This window comes from Lipotes vexillifer, unplaced genomic scaffold (genome assembly GCF_000442215.2).
Source record: "Lipotes vexillifer unplaced genomic scaffold, Lipotes_vexillifer_v1.1 scaffold860, whole genome shotgun sequence".
Classification (NCBI taxonomy): Eukaryota; Metazoa; Chordata; class Mammalia; order Artiodactyla; family Lipotidae; genus Lipotes; species Lipotes vexillifer.
Window position 1 is genome coordinate 1,331,812 of NW_006789568.1, and position 17,129 is coordinate 1,348,940.

Sequence of the window (17,129 nt, forward strand, 5' to 3'; positions counted from 1 at the left end):
GACTCTGAAATAGGTATTGTTGGAATTGCAAAATATGTAATTGAAAGAAATAGTCCTTTCTGTCAAGGAGAATAAAGTCTGGAAGAAGAGGTGATGATGGATCTACACAAATCACTAATTCGGGATGTTTAGTACAACTGGCTTACTAAGGCCCCATGTTAATGGAGACAAGTCATCTTAAGGAGGGGTGGAAAAGTAGTTTGAAGCCAGATCATGGAGGATATTGGACGCCAAGCTGAGGACTGTAATGTCAGGATAGCTGGAAGCCAGTGAGGATTTTTGAGAAATGAGCGTAATCTAATGCTGTATTTTAAGAACTTTATCCTGGTAGTCAAATGCTAAAGGATCTGAAAGGCGGGAGAGCAGGAGAGGAGGCTGGAGTCTAGCTGGGGAGCCGCTTCAGTAGGAGGCGAGGGTGGGATTATGAATTCGGGCCCAGTCCAAGACTTGGTAAAGACTAGAAGTTGGGGATTGGGCTGAGGTAGAGGGAGTATGCGTGGTGACTTGAACCCTGAAAGTGCAGGAAGAAGTGTAGACTGTAGATGGGGTCACCTGGGGTCCCTTGGGAGCTCCTCCTCTCCTGAAGATGGGGTGTGAGTGGAAAGTAGCACTCCATGTTTCACTGCACCCTGCGGCCAAGGGAGTGCCAACTGTAACTAAGGGTGCTGCATTAGAGCTTGACTTGCCCTGCCCCCCTCATAGGGAAACTTTGTGGGTGTTTGTTTTTTATCAATTTATTTATTTATTTGTTTGTTTTTATTTTTGGCTGTGTTGGGTCTTCGTTGCTGCGCACAGGCTTTCTCTAGTTGCGGCGATCGGGGGCTACTCTTTGTTGTGGTGCGCAGTCTTCTCATTGCGGTGGCTTCTCTTGTTGCAGAGCGTGGGCTCTAGGCACGCGGGCTTCAGTAGTTGTGGCTCGTGGGCTCTAGAGCACAGGCTCAGTAGTTGTGGCGCACGGGCTTAGTTGCTCCGCGGCATGTGGGATCTTCCTGGACCAGGCCTTGAACCCGTGTCGAACCCGTGTCCCCTGCATTGGCAGGCGGATTCTTAACCACTACGCCACCAGGGAAGCCCCTGTTTTTGTTTTTTTGAGAAAGGAAAACTAGATGAATTTCGGTGCCTTATTTGGAAACTCTCTGGAGCAAACAGTAATTATGGACACGTTTTCATCTAAAGTCTAAGTACTTAATATTAAAATCAACCAGGAAGTCATTACCAGGCTGCTTTTTTTTTTTTTTTTTTTTTTTTAACTGTAGAATCAGCTCTGTGAACAATGAAATAGAATTTTGGCCCCAAATTAATATTTAAAAGACACACAGACTAGAGTTTGCTTTCCCCACTAGTGAGAAGAAAGAATTTACACTGTTTAATAAGAGAGTCCCTGATCATCTTAAAATATAGCTGAAATTTATTTTGACATTTTTGTTTGATTATATTGGTGGTGTTTTGTCCAGCAGCAAATTTAATAAAAATGCTGGTATGTATTTCTTAAACAAGTCTCTCATCTCACTAAACTGAGACTCACTAATGCTCTCAGTACTTTGCAGAGCTGTGCAGGGTCTAATAAGGCTCATCCATGGTGCTTTAATCATGCTCTTAATAAAAAACAGTCATTTGGGGAATACATTTTCCGGGCAGTTTCCTTGCACCCTGGGGGAAATATTTTGAGGCCTCCCAGTGACCATAGGATTAAAAGTCTTGACAGGGAAGTCCTAGAAGCCTTCAAGAACTAGGCCTTTGAAAGATTCATTGTTATGGACTCTCCCTCTGAAAGAGACCACTTTATCTTACTCCTAAACATCTATAGGACAGACATAGCACTTTCTGAAAAGAAATTCTGGCTGATGTGGAAGAACAAACGTATGTAGGTAATCCAGTATGGGTAGTGTGTAATTTGAAGAATGATAGTTCCATTTTTATGGTTGCCATAACAATCATACAGTTGTGCGAAAAATGTGTATAGCTTTTATAGACGGGAGCTGGCACCATTGCAATGATTCTTCTCATATCAGAACAACTGTTTTCAGATCTGAAAAATAGGGGTGGCTTAACCCTTCCCCAGTTAGCTCAGCATGCTCCCTGAGAAGGCTCTTTGGATCTCTGGGGCTGTTGAAATGTATTCACCACTTACATTTGCATTTTAGCCTGATAAATGGATTGAGCATTAAGGATGATGATCCTTCCAACAGCAGGTTCTGAATTCCTGGCTTGGGAATTCAAAGGATGAGAAAAAAAAAATACTGTTCCTCAAATAGAAGTGTAGGAGAGATGTCTAGACATAGTTAATTCCTTGACTTTGTGACTATTCTCAATTCCGTCCACTAGAATTTAAATCCGTTAAATACTGGCCTTTACCATTGTGTTTAAGTCTCTGATAAAGTCTTATTAAAATTTGATTACATTTTCTGTTTTATATTAATACATTCATTATGTCTGTTCTGGAAATTGCAAAGCAAATTTAATAGCGTAGTCTTTTGAAGTGAAAATATATCTATTCATGTTCCTTTTCTGGCTACTTTTCCTATCTTTGGGTACTCATTCCAAAAGAAAGTACTTGGGACTTGACTTTCTCTGACATACTAAAGAATATCCATTTTGAATAAACTTGATGTCAGAACTCTGTATGTGGATTTCCAGGTTGAGGGTGAAAAGTTGTCAGATTTGGGTTTGGTACCTAAAAACGAAGGCATTGACAACTTAGTCAACCACAGAGAAACTTTTCTCAGAGAAATTTGGGGGTAATTAGTAGTTCAGCCAAAATGCTTCTGGGGTGTTTAAATCTTAAGATAAAGTATGGAACTAAGGGTAAGTAGAAGAGATGTCAGCTTCCATTTGAAATAAAACTTCTTGGCTTATTTACTTCTTTTAACACCTTCTCTTTTGAATTCCTGTTCCATTGAATCAAAGTTCTTCTGCAGTTCTGTGACCTTAGGCAAATTACTTAATCTATCTGAGCCTCAGTTTCCCCATCCATAAGACAAGAGTAAAAAATAATACCCACCATTATTATAATTCTAAGAGAATCATCTCTCAAGAGATTCTAGGAGATGTAGAAAAAAAGTGTTTTTAACGAGAGCAAGATTTCCCATATATTGAAGTGAAGACCTCTAATATGTTTATAGTCTGCGAAGATTTTGCACATAGGAGAACTTTTTATGCCTAAACTCTAAACATTATATTTAGAGGCTTAGATATTTGATCCCTCTGTAGGAGCATTTCCTGTAAGCTTACTGCTACTGCATTTTGTACGATTTTAAAACTTATTTTGTATCAGTCAGTGTTCTTCTAGCCTGTTTTAAAGTAACCCCAATGTGATATTTTAAATCTGGGTCGTACGAAGACTCTACTACCCAGAGGTAAAAGGAGAGAGATGTTCAGAGAGTGCTTCGGGTAGAAGGACTTTCTGGGCGCGATGGGACTCGGCTGCTATCATTTCTCCCTTAGGCGTGCAGAGCTGCATTCTGAACACCTGCGAGCCTAGGTTTAAGACTTCTTGGACAGGAAGTAAAAGAGAGCAGAGGCCAAGCCATTCGTATCTACATATAAACTCTCTTGGTTGAGTTGTGCCCAGTAGTTTGGGGCCTTCAGGTAAACTAACTTGGTGGCTTCCAGGCCTTTGCTATAGCTCTTCCTTTTGCCTAAGTCCTTCTTTCCCCATAAAGCCCATGGCTCACTCCTCACCTCCCTCAAGTCATCTTCAAGTGGCATCATCTCATTGAGGCCTCTGCTGACTACCCTATTTATAACTGTAGTCAGCACTTCCAACCTCCCTTGCTCTGTTCTAATGTTTCTTTTCTTTTTCCTCCACAGCACTTAATTATACTACTGTTTATTTTCTGTCTTCTCCCCCACTAGAATGTAAGTGGACAGGATTCTTTGTTTGTTCTCAAATGTGTCGCAGACACCTGGAGCAGTAAATGCCTGCAAATATTGAATGAAGGAATTCTGGCCCTTCTTTCTCTTAACCTCTGATACCTTCACATTGACACTGTACTGGTTCCTACAACTTCAATTTGTGCTTGACACAAAATAAGTGAAAATTTATGAAAAGAGCTACAATTACACATAGTTTTCAGCCATTTAGAACAAGAAAGGGATGGGCCTATTTCTTGGGAAAATTCATGGCTGCAGGATTGCATGGCGAAAGAGGGATCCAGCTAATTCTTTGTGGCTGCAAAGGGCTGAATTATGAAGTTTCTCAGAATCAGATTTCAACTCAGCTTATAAAGGTACCTTCCAATAGTTCGGGCTCCTGTCTGAAATTGAATGGCCTGCCTAATAAGTCAGTGACTTATCCCCTTATCCTGAGTACTCAAGATGTGGGTTGATCTGTGTGATTGATTCTGGTTCGGAGACATTTGGGGGATAAGATTTGGACTAGGGTGAACTCTGAGGAACTTCCAACTCTGTCGATTCTATGATTCTGGCCACTGAACTGATATGGAGTAATTTCCAGGATTTATTGTTAAGTGAAAAAGCAAGTTGCAAGAGAGAATTTATAGGATTCGACTGTTCGTGTTAGAAAGAAGAGAAAATGAGAAAAAATATATATCAAAAAGAAAGCAGAAATGCAAAAAAGAATAAACCAGGAAATGATGAAATAGTTATCTCTAGGGGGTAGGAATAAGGTAGAAGGATAGAGATGAGAGTAAGACTTCTCTGAGTATACTTTAACTTTTGAACCATTTAAATGTTTTAAATATTCAACAATAAAATTAAATTTAAAAGGAAATAAAAGCAAAATCTCTAAAATCGACATAAGACAATAACAAATGGTACTAATGTTTATCAAATGTATAGCATCACTACACAGAGAAAAAAGGATTCAGGTAACTTTTGGGCACTATGCTTTTTGAGCACTTGGTACATCCTTAGTGACTATATTCTAAGGATAAAACTCCAAAGAAATCTTCATAGATACTTTGTTGCTAGTGGATGCTGGGATTGTAATTCTGAAACTGTTTTAAATATTGAAGCCATTGGGAGCTGAAGCTCTCAGTGGAAGAATAAAAATATAAATATAGAATGCGGGAAGAGGAGGAAGACCTCTGTAGTATTAGAGTTCAGTTGGAGGTGTAAATGTGACTCACGACTTTTAAGCAGTATATTAGGTTGAACCACAGGAAATTGCCAGTTTTAGGCCGTAACTAGTCAAATATCAGCAATTTCATACGATTTAACTCAGTATTTTCTAATTCAGCTCCACTAAAAGGGCCTAGAAGTAATGACACCTGAGTAGTAATGAGCATAGCGATCTAGGGCCCTGTGTTGGCTTCTACGTAACATTCATTCCCCACTGAAAGAAATCTGGGCTCCTTAGGGACGTGGTGATTATTAGCCTGGGCAGGAAATGTATAAGGTGAGCCTGAAATAGTTACTGTGCCAAACAGCATAGAAGTGCTCAAAGACTTGTGGAGACACATTGCAAGAACACAGGGGATCACTTGAAAGGGCCTCCACCAACCTAATTTGGGACAATTTGAGTATCAGAAAGAATAGTAATGGTAATGGATAATACATTTAATTTTTTTTAAGTCAGTGCATCTGTAATAATACTCAAAAAGAAACCAAAAACGAACAAACAAACAAAAAAGTAGGGTCAGTGCAGGAAAAGCTCTTGACAGAAGAGTCAGCTCATAAATACAGACGGTGTTATAGGGTTAGAAAATCACCATTTTACAACTTGCAAAGTTATGATGGATTCAGGCAAAAAGCATCAGTGGAAGCTAGAATCACTGGCTGAAAGGTTCTTTGAGAACAGGATATTCACATGATCTAAAAGGCTTATTCCACAGATTACTTATTAATTATAAAAAGTAAAAGGCAGCCTTATAATAGAAAGATCTGGCTGTTAGCACCTTAGCAAATCAAATCTGGCAACCTCACAGTCTGTGCCTTCTGAAGGAGTGCAGTACGAAGTGCACACTATCCCCTGTGAAGTGTTCACGGCAAAAGTTCACCGTGAATCTAGTCAAGACTTAAAACCTAACTTTCTGTTTGTTGGAAATTCAGAGAGGATTAATTTTGCCACGTTTGATTTATTTCTGTCCTTTCCTCTCTTCCTTCTTCCATGAGGAAACAAGCTGATAAATCTAGAACGTGAGACATTCTACAAGACAACTGGCCTGGACTCTTCAAAAAAACAAAAGCAGTGTTCTATTTTTTTTTAAATAATAAATAAAGATAGAGGGATTCATATACATTAAACAGACTAAAGAGACATGACTACCAAATACTGTGTAAACCTTGATTAGAGCCTAGATCAGGAGGAAGACAATTTTGTGAGACAGTTGAAGACATTTAAATATGATCTGTAAATTGGATAGAGGAAAGTAATCTTAACTCTGGTGGTGTATTCTCGTTCTGTAGAAGAATGCCTTTATTCTTAGAAAACACATGCAAAAGAATGGAGGGGTAAAGTATCATCATCTGTACTACATAATGTAAAATAGTTCTGATGTTAAAAAAAAAAAGCTCGGTATATGAAGGGGGAACAGAGGGAGGGGAAAAATAAAGCAAATGTCAAAGTGCTGACATTTGATGAATCTTAATGAGAGGTATATGAATGTTAATTTTACTATTCTTTAAATTTTCCTGAAAGTTTAACATTTTTCAGAATGAAAATTGAGGGGAAGAAAGTTAATTTTAACATATTCTCTCTAAGTTTAAACCGTGGCTTTCCTGGCCCATGCCGTGGCCTCTGGCTCCCAGGGTACCAGGCCAACCTTGTCCTGTGACCTCTGCTCCAGGGTGTCATTTTTTTGAAGTATAAAAAGAGGCACAGATTGGCGAGAGGTTCAGTGAGTGGGTGAGTAAATGAATATAACAAGGGAGACCATTTTAGTCATTTCTGATTCCGTTCTCATCTTATCACAGTCCTTTGGAAAGTAACGTAATCACTACATTCACTTGGTCTAGAATTTTGCTAAAGCTTGAGGTAGACCTTTGGTGACCCTAGATTCAAAACCCCTAGCTGGGTGAAAAGAGCCTGCCCAGAGCACTGCCTCCGTTCTCTCTGTTCTCTCTGTGGCCTCCTGTGTGTCATTTCATCACTATGGGGAAGTGGAGGGACAGATGGACCAAGATCTCCTTCTGCTTTAAATAGACCTTAGTCTTTTTCTGTTCGGAAAAATCTGTGGTTTGTGTCAGACTTTTTAGCATCTGTTGTGGCAGTAGAACTGAGTGAAAGAGTATTAACATATCCACAGCTGCCATCAGAAAAAATGAACGGTCCAGCCCTGCTGCACTAAGGGGCGCTGGTTCAGGTTCGAATGATGCTCCCTGCTCCATGGCCTTCGAGAGGAGAGGTCGGCGCATCCCTGAGGAAAGTCAGTGTGAAAGGGAAGCTCAGACGAGTTCAGCATCTGACTTGGCTGGTTCATCCTAGCACCCATCTGGCTGGACTCCCCGCATGGTGCTCCGTAGAGACGCATCACATGGTTGAGTGCTCCAGCTTTTTAGTTACTTTTCCTGCTCCAGTTTACATAAAATTATCTGGTTTCTATATAAACTCTGATACCATCTAATCTAAGAAAGTGGTAAAAAAAACTGTACTTTTTATCCGCCTAAGGTTATTTCTTAAATATTTTCCATCCCTTTTCACCTATTCGCCATCATTGACCCAGATCCTCCTCACCAGAATTGCTTGTGAGCAAGGAGACAAACCCAGAGTCACGGACAGAGGAGGGCCTCTATAAATTTTGCTAGTCTGGAATTGGTCCCTGAACCACAGTTTGTAAAACACTGTTTTATGAGAAAAGAAGATGGGATGAAGACAGAAAAGGACACCCTTGGAAACAATAACACTGTGGTGTGACCACAGGGTTGGATGCCAGGAGGTCATGAGTTCTAATCCTAAATGTATTTCCCAAGTCACAGTGGCAAAATTGCATGGAAAAGTGCTAAAGAGGCCCCTTTGGTGATTTTTTCATTCACGTATCCATCAGCTATTCATTACATGTGTGCCTTCAGTGTGCTGGAAGAGATACACAGATAGGTCAGGATCAGAGCCAGACCTTGAGGAGCTCTCAGCCTTGTCACAGTGATGAGACATGTCCATAAGTAACCGCCAGCTTGCCAGGGGTAGTGGTCAGTGCCATTGAACTGGGGCAGGTTGCAGGCATGGGCAGGGCAGCTGGGGGAGAGGCAGCTTCTACTCTCTGGAGCCATGAAGGTTCCCTGGGAAAAAGATGACATTGCAGCCAGGCCTTTAAAAGTTAGGTAGGTCTTAGACATTGGAGATTGGTGGAATAAATGTCCTAATGTTGGGAACAGCACGAACAGTGTTTCAGGGACCAGAGGGTGTAGAGAAAAGTTTGTCATACAAGGTACACGTTGGGAGTGTGCAATCTGACTAGAAAAATAGAGGCCAGGGCCATATCATGAAAGGCTTTGAATTCTAAGCTGAATTTCTATTTTAGTCAGTAAGGAGTTGATGAAGGCTTTTTTACCAGGCACATGCTTTAAGACGATTAATCTGGCAGCAGCCATGACCTTGGGGAGAGCAATTTCTGTGATGTCGTAGGGGCCATGGCCAAAACCCAGTGAGATAAATGGTGACAACGTGGTGAGTAAATGTTGCTGTGGAGACTAGACAGCTGCTTCCAGCTGCAAGGAGGTAGAGATGTTGGTCCCCTGAGGAGGAAGAGGACGCAAGGTCAGAGGAAGAGTGTGTGAGTGACAGAGGAACAGAAGTTCTTTCTGTGCTTTTGTTATTCCCTGGGATTCTTGGCCCGGTCATAATGGATTACAGAAGGCTTTTAGTTATTCTTCATGTGTTCTTTTCTCAGACCAATGTCTTTGAGTAAAACAATCTTGGAAGTTTTCTGTCCCTTTAAAAATTTCGACTAAGCCCTTCAGTCACGTGCCTTCAGAAATTTTGGTTACATAACGCTGCTCTGAATTGGAATTCTGCAGCCTCATGCACTGGAGCCTCATTCTTTCCGTCCCCCACCTGGCACTTTATTTTCTGTGGGTCAGGGTTAGCTTCTTTCTAACCATTGTTGCGGAACTCTTTAAATATTTGGTCTCACAGGTTCTAAAAGCTGGCAGGCCAGGCTGCTCCCTGCAGGTTATGAGACCAAAGCCTTGCAGAAAAGGAGCCAGTAAAATCCCAAAAGCATGTTAACGGAGTGTAACTGCTGCATGGAGCACTGCCCCTGTGGGGCCGGGCTCCCAAGTGCTGAGGCCAGCAGCCCGCAGCCGCTGTGGCCCACAACCAGAAGGAGCCCTCATGCACCACATCGTGGCCGCTTCGTAATTGTGGTGATGACAACAGATTAAATCACTGGCTCTCAGCACTGAGGACTGGGGTTTGTCAGGGTCACTCACTGTTCCCTTGCTTCTCCCAATTTTCCATAGCGAGAGAGCAAGTTTGGAGTCCACTGCTACAGTACAAATACTTGCTGGGAGCTCTCCAAGTTTTACTCTGTCTAGAAGTTAGTTCTCTTAGTAGCCTATATTGAATGTGTCTCTTTCTTCCAGCATCCCCTCAACACATGATTCTGAAATGTAATTCCTCAATATATGTGTATATGTTTTTGTACCCTATTTTTTTTTTAATGATTTAAGGCAACTTGCAGATACACATATAATGCAATGAATAATTTTTAACTTCGGCTACAGGGCAAAAGGGTTATATGAATAGGAAAATTAGGTACACCCAGGATAAAGGTTAGTTCACAAAGTTCAAACTACAAATAAGATTCTCTGGAAACAGATCACACATGTTTTTCTGAGTTTCCTAGCAGGCAAAGCAAAGAAGGAAACTTAAAAGGATAAAATTCACATGTGTGTAAGGTACAAGCACACCGTCAGCTCAAGAGAAGAAGAGTGAGTCCTTGCACTGCATAAACTTGCTCCTGAAGTGCTCATAAAAGGGGCACCGAGTGAGCAAATGAGCAAGGCCCTCATCAGCTTCCCTGCAGCAAATAGCATAGACACTTGTTTGACTTCTTGCAGTATTCCATGGGGTAGGCTTGGTGGTAAGGCCCCATGTGAGAAGGACTCCACAGGAGGCCTGTGCAGGGTGTTTCAGTGTAGTTTATCCCTTTCAAAGGTGTCTGGGAGATTCTGTGCCACAAAAAAAGTCCCAAGATCAAATGGGTCTGGCAAGAACTGTGTGATACCAGCATACTGAAGGCTCTGAGAAGTCCTACTATTAAAAAATTGAGACTTCCCTGGTGGTACAGAGGTTAAGAATCCGCCTGCCAATGCAGGGAACACAGGTTCGAGCCCTGGTCTGGGAAGATCCCACATGCCGCGGAGCAGCTAAGCCCGTGCGCCACAACTAATGACCCTGCTCTCTAGAGCCCGCAAGCCACAACTCCTGAGCTGCGTGCCACAACTATTGAAGCCTGCTCGCCTAGAGCCCATGCTTTGCAACAAGAGAAGCCACTGCAATGAGAGGCCCACGCACCACAACGAAGAGTAGCCCCCACTCGCTGCAACTAGAGAAAGCCCGCATGCAGCAACGAAGACCCAACACAGCCAAAAATAAAATAAAATAAATTAATTAATTTTAAAAAAGAAAAAAAAATTGGCTCAGCATTTACCAAACTGATTTAATCACAAGACCTTTTTAAAAAAATTAAAACACTTACTGGGAAACACTGATCTAAAACAGGGATCAGCAAACTGTCTCCTAAGGGTCAGATAGATAATTTAGCATACAGTCCCTGTCAAAACTACTCTACTCAGCTCTGCCATTGTATCCAAAAAGCATGAGTGTATTCCAGTAAAGCTTCATTTATGTATACTGAAATTTGAATTTCATATAATTTTCACGTGTCATGAAATAATGTTTTTCTTCTTCTTTTTTTTTTTCAATCATTTAAAAAGACAAAAACCATTCTTAGCTTGCAGACCATTCAGAAACAGGTGGCAGGCCCAATTTGGTCTGTGAGCTATAGTTTACCGACCCCTGATCAAAAATAATGTTTGGATGGTATGTCTTCCAGCAAGTTTCCCTGAGTACCATTCCTCAGAGTTGTTTTATTTTTATATTATTTTTTGTGTGTGGTGGTTAATTTTTTTTTAATTTTTTAAAAATTTTATTTTATTTATTTTTATACAGCAGGTTCTTATTAGTTATCTATTTTATACATATTAGTGTATATATGTCAATCCCAATCTCCCAATTCATCCCACCCCGCCGCCTCTCCCGCCTTGGTGTCCATACGTTCTCTACATCTGTGTCTCTGTTTCTGCCTTGCAAACCAGTTCATCTGTACCATTTTTCTAGATTCCACATATATGCGTTAATATACGATATTTGTTTTTCTCTTTCTGACTTAACTTCATTCTGTATGACAGTCTCTTGGTCCATCCACGTCTCTACAAATGACCCAATTTCATTCCTTGCTGAGTAATATTCCATTGTATATATGTACCACATCCTCTTTATCCGTTTGTCTTTCGATGGGCATTTAGGTTGCTTCCATGAGCTGGCTATTGTAAATAGTGCTGCAGTGAACATTGGGGTGCATGTGTCTTTTTGAATTATGGTTTTCTCTGGATATATGCCCAGTAGTGGGTTTGCTGGGTCATATGGTAATTCTATTTTTAGTTTTTTAAGGAACCTCCATACTGTTCTCCATAGTGGCTGTATCAATTTACATTCCCATCAACAATGCGAGAGGGTTCCCTTTTTTCACACCCTCTCCAGCATTCGTCGTTCGTAGATTTTCTGATGATGCCCATTCTGACTGGTGTGAAGTGATACCTCATTGTAGTTTTGATTTGCATTTCTCTAATAATTAGTGATGTTGAGCAGCTTTTCATGTGCTTCTTGGCCATCTGTATGTCTTCTTTGGAGAAATGTCTAGGTCCTCTGCCCATATTTGGATTGGGTTGTTTGTTTTTTTAGTATTGAGGTGCATGAGCTGTTTATATATTTTGGAGATTAATCCTTTGTTGATTCGTTTGCAAATATTTTCTCCCATTCTGAGGGTTGTCTTTTTGTCTTGTTTATAGTTTCCTTTGCTGTGCAAAAGCTTTTAAGTTTCATTAGGTCCCATTTGTTTATTTTTGTTTTTATTTCCATTACTCTAGGAGGTGGGTAAAAACATCTTGCTGTGATTTATGTCCAGAGTTGTTTTAATTTAGACCTTTATGTTTCTGGCTTAAGAGCAGATTTTCTTTAAAAAGTATAGTAGAGCGCTTCCCTGGTGGCGCAGTGGTTGAGAGTCCGCTTGCCGATGCAGGGGACACGGGTTCGTGCCCCGGTCCGGGAAGATCCCACATGCCGCGGAGCGGCTGGGCCCGTGAGCCGTGGCCGCTGAGCCTGCGCGTCTGGAGCCTGTGCTCTGCAACGGGAGAGGCCACAGCAGTGAGAGGCCCGCGTACCGCAAAAAAAAGAAAAAAAAAAGAAAAGAAAAAAAGTGTAGTAGAGGATTGGTTTGAGTGCTTACAGGCTAGACTAAGGTTTTTCTCTGAAACGATGTGTGGGCCCTCTCCAAAATGACATTTGCAAACTAATAGTTGAAGCCTTAAAGTTTTACTGTGTCACACATGGCTGAATTGATTTGAGGCTGGAAGTGTTTTAATGGGCATTATTATTCATTCATAGAAATAAAAGTCTCAAAACACCCAGAGACATTTGATTTTAAGAAAATATAACTTCCCACTCAACTCTCCATGTAAACCAGTAAACTGTGGCCCCCATCAAACTAAGAGTATTTTTTATTTTAACTTGAGGAACGTTCTTTCAGTTTCTTATGTTGTCATTATGATGGTTGATGGGGAACCCAAACTTTCCCACCACCAAGTCTAACATTTCAGTTTCAGTTCGATGGGTATTTATTGAGTACTCGGGATATCAACGGGTATTTATTGAGTACTCAGGATATACAGTGCATTTTGCTGGCTTTTATGGGGGATACAAAAAGGAACAAGAAGCAGACAGTTCCCTCTTTACCTTGTGAATCAAGTTCAAGATCCTCACCAATTTAGAGCCCATTACCATGGTATCAGGATTAATTTCACTTCCTTGTCTCTTCCTGTCAGCATGCATGCATTCATTCATTTAACAAACATTTGTGAGTTGCAACCTCTGCTCATAGCACTGTAACACAAAGCCCTCCAAGAGCTTGCTTTCCAGGGGACATCGGTATTTCTCTTTTTCCTCTGGCACTCTTGTGTAATTACAGTTTCTTTTACATAGTGAAACAAATTATTTCTTTATCTCCTGAGACCTCAGCATTTATGTTCCCCGCACTGTATGTGCCTATTCTTGAGCTGTTTAGTGAGAAGAGTGAATCTTCTGGTGAAGCACTCTTCCTGGGACTGTGCTCTAAGTGCTCTTGTCCCTCCACCTGAGTGGCACCCACCTTTCCCTGTCCCCTTTTCTTGGTGTACCAGTGAGTATATAGTTTTACCAGATTCATCATTTTAAAGCTTTTAACTGTATTAAGCAATAGGAGTCTATAAGATTGTTGAATATCCTTATAAGCAGTATTATGTATCTGATTATTTTTTGATTGGAGGAGGTTTTATACAGTGTTAATTTTTTCCACTTATAATAGTAATACTGAGTCATAGTGCGAATTTGAAAAATATGGACAAGTATAAAGGAAAAATATTAATCCATAATTCTACTACCCATCAATCAATTCTATTAACAATTTCTTTTACTTTGCTTGATTCAGAAATCACATTTAAAATTTAAAAAATTTAAATTAATAAACAGTAAAATTGACCTTTATTTGTTGTACACTTGTGTGAATGTTGACACATATAAGTTCATGTAGCCACCACCACAATCAAGATACAGAAAAGCTCCATTCCCTCAGAACAAGCACCCCTTTTTAATCCCACCTTCCCCAAGCCCTGAAAATCCCTTATGTCTCTGTTATATAATTTTGTCTTTTTGAGAATGTCATATAAATGGAATCATAGACTATATAAGCTTGTGAGAGTGGCTTCCTTGACATAATACCTTTGAGATTCATCCAAGTTGTTGCATGTATAGTAATTTGTTCCTTTTTGTTGCTCAGTGGTATTCCATGGTGTAGATGTACCATAGTTTAGTTATCCATTTATCCACTTAGCATTTAAGAGTCTTTTTTTAAAAAGCATCTTGACATTTCTGAAATCCTGTAGTACTTTAAAATCAATGTATGTATTTAACGTGCTCGGGGTTTTTGTTTCCCCAAAAAGCTATTGTTGAATTGATAGTGTGTCCTAGAATTAATACTGCCTTAGAATCAAGGTATTATGGTGGTGAGATGATCAGTGTCGAGGATCAGAGAGGGCTGGTGAAGGGTTATCCGGAATAAGGGAACTGAGCAGTAAGGGGACAGGTAAAGGAAGGCCCCGAGAGGTTTGCAGCCCGGTGCCCAGAGCTGCTTGGCAGCCTGTGAGGGCTTTGGGGAAGTTTTGAGCAGAAGAGCAACATAGGAAATAAGACTTTAAGAACAAAGCCAACTAATTGTGGTGACTGCCAGGATGTCCACCATCATGAGTGTTGATGAGGCAGGAGGGGAACGGGGAATGGCAGCAGTGGGGCTGATAGTACTGGAGGGAGTGGAGGAAGAACTTGAGGAGAGTGCAGTGGGGGCAGGGAGTGCTGACTAGAGAGCCTGTGTGTGGGGAAGGGAGGGTGGTTCCTGCTAAACACCCTGACTTCCAGGCCAGTGCCCCGGGAGACGGGGCAGGAGGTGTGGAGAACTTAGGACCGACTGCCCAAATCTTAGGTATTTATATGGTGTGAACGGGTAGGTTGGGTGGGTCATGTTATTTGGGAAATTCTAAAGCAAAATGAGAATGTCCAGGGGCTTCACAGATTAAGAATGAGACGTGCATAGGGATACTGTGTGGAGGTAAAGAGGCATAGGGTGTACTCAATTATGTGAGCTTGCATGAAGTATATGATTATTTCATGGAAATAAACTGTGATTAGGGCCATTTCCAAGTAGAATTCATCATGGCTAACTGTATGGGCGCAAAGTTTTCTGCAGAACCTATTCTTGAGTCCCATCTCCCTGTGTCACAAGCCAGACAGTTTATTCTTTGGCACACCCCACTTTTGCAAGATAGGAGGAGTAGTAAATCACCCTCATGTGATCCTTGAAGGACAAGTTCCCACCAGCCACTGAGGAAGAGGGAGGCAAAAGAAAGAACGGACTGTTGGAGAGTAATTTGCCAAAGGGACTTGCCCCTCTTGTCAGGTAACTTCTTGGGAAGCCTCGTTCATGGAAGCCGCCTCGCTTCCACCCGCTCACACCTGTTCTAACTCAGGATGAAGGAGAAGTAGGGGCCAGTCAGCAGAGAGAAAGAGAAAGACACTCAGAGACAGTACGGAGCCTTGTTATCTTCCCCCAGTTTGCATTTTATTAAAGATCCCCTGTTAGAGAGACAAGAGGGAAGTTACTCCCCACTTTGTCTACCGTTTATACATTTGCAAAAGAGCCGTTCTTTAAAGCTGTACTACAGTGGGGTAAAGTTGTGGCCTTGCTAATTATGTCTTCAATCTTCCCTAGAAAAGACTGTGTCTTCACCATCGACCCATCAACTGCCCGAGACCTCGATGACGCCCTCTCCTGCAAGCCCGTCGCTGACGGTAGGATGGAATCTTCTCTCCCCCTCTAGGTGGCAGGCAGCAGGCACCCCTGTGTGGCCAGCCTGGCTGCCGGGTACTCCCTGAACTTGCCGTAGGCCCCTGAGCCTACACAGCATGCGACCTAGAGATTGTACTCCGGACCGACTTCAGTGAGCGTCAGAATAAGAAACGTCCTCTTGCTAGGACCCTTCTCGGGCCTCAGGAGGGACAGCAGTGAGGGCAGAAGAACTAATTTCAGGCCCGGCCCTGCAGCAGGCTCCAGTGAGGGCATAATGTGTTAAAGGAGGCCCCTAAGCTCTGCTTCGGAGAAGCACAGAGTTTTTCTACCTGAATTGAACGACACACTGGGGTGATTCAAAGGGTGCTGTCCAAAGACATGCTCAGCAGAGGCGGCAGGAACACCTCCCCTGAGGAAGCCCCTCACAGCCTGAGCTGGAGAAGCTTGCTCTGCCCCGCGTAGGTCTTCATCTGTCCAGCAAGTTGCGGAAGGCAGCTGTTAGAGGCTCCTGAAACATTCTTTTGGGATGGAGCCAGGAAGGAAAAAGTGGGATTTGATGCCACTGGTCTTTGAAAACTATCATAGGGGGAGGGGGAGATGTGTGAGGTGTGAGAAGAGCAAACCCTAGCCGTGCCCTTCCTAATGCCCCTCCAGATGAGCCGCTAGAGTCTGGAGCTGCTTCCTTCCCCTCACCGGGGCGGGGTCTGGTGACTGCTGTGGCTTTAGTTATTCTCCAGTATGGCTTTGGCACTAACATGGCCTTTGATGGCTTGCCCATGATGGTATGCAATCTCGCGGCTTCAATCTCCTGCACAGTGTTGGTGGCCCAGTGGCCTGGTCTTGGCAAACACCGCAGAGATGTTCACATATTCCATTAATGCAAAACTTCATGGGCTCAGCGTGTTGTCTCTTCTCCATAAAAGACAGTGAGGTTCAGTAGATACAAAGCTGAGAGACAGAAAACATCACTGCCCAGAAATGCTTCCATCTTCTTTTAGTGAGTCTTCCTTGAAACTGTGGGCAATGGTGCTCAGTGTTTTCAACGAAAGAAAATTGAAAGGAAGATAAAGCATAAAGAGAGAAAAGTTCCCAGGGAAATTTCAGAGGAATTATATATTTTTTAAATCTAAACTTTAAGCAGCCTACTTAAAAAGGCAAATGCTACGTTGGTTTCTTATATCCTGAGCAGTCTTTGCTGCATGGAAAGGCTTGGGCATATCTCCCTCACGTCCACTTCTCTGAGTCCCCGTTGAAAAGTGCCCCCCACCCCCGGCAGAAAGCCAGGTGATACTGGACCTCACTTCCTGTATTTCCTTTCTCTCCAGCTTCATAGCCCTGCTCTGTTTGTAGCCTAATGCTTGGAAACAGTTGCTTCATTTATTTTGGCCACGTCTGTAGTCGTTAATGGTGGAAGGGCAGGCCTAATCCCTGTTACCCCATCTCAGCCGGCTCACATGATATCCCCTTGCAGGGACACCAGCGAACAGGCACGTGTCTTGCCTCACTCTCCCCGCACACTATGTGTCGTGTCTAGGGTACCAGGTCACCAGCAGAGGCTTCGTGTAGGGAAAA

General features: G+C 42.2%; 1 protein-coding gene across 1 annotated transcript in view; it reads left to right on the forward strand.

The window, feature by feature from the left end:
- Positions 1–17,129, forward strand: part of DIS3L2 (DIS3 like 3'-5' exoribonuclease 2) — a 382,925-nt gene that overhangs the window by 221,456 nt on the left and 144,340 nt on the right. Inside the window, exon 10 of the mRNA XM_007462755.1 lies at positions 15,480–15,559. Within this exon, the coding sequence (XP_007462817.1) occupies positions 15,480–15,559 (80 nt within the window). The remainder of the gene's footprint in view (positions 1–15,479; positions 15,560–17,129) is intronic.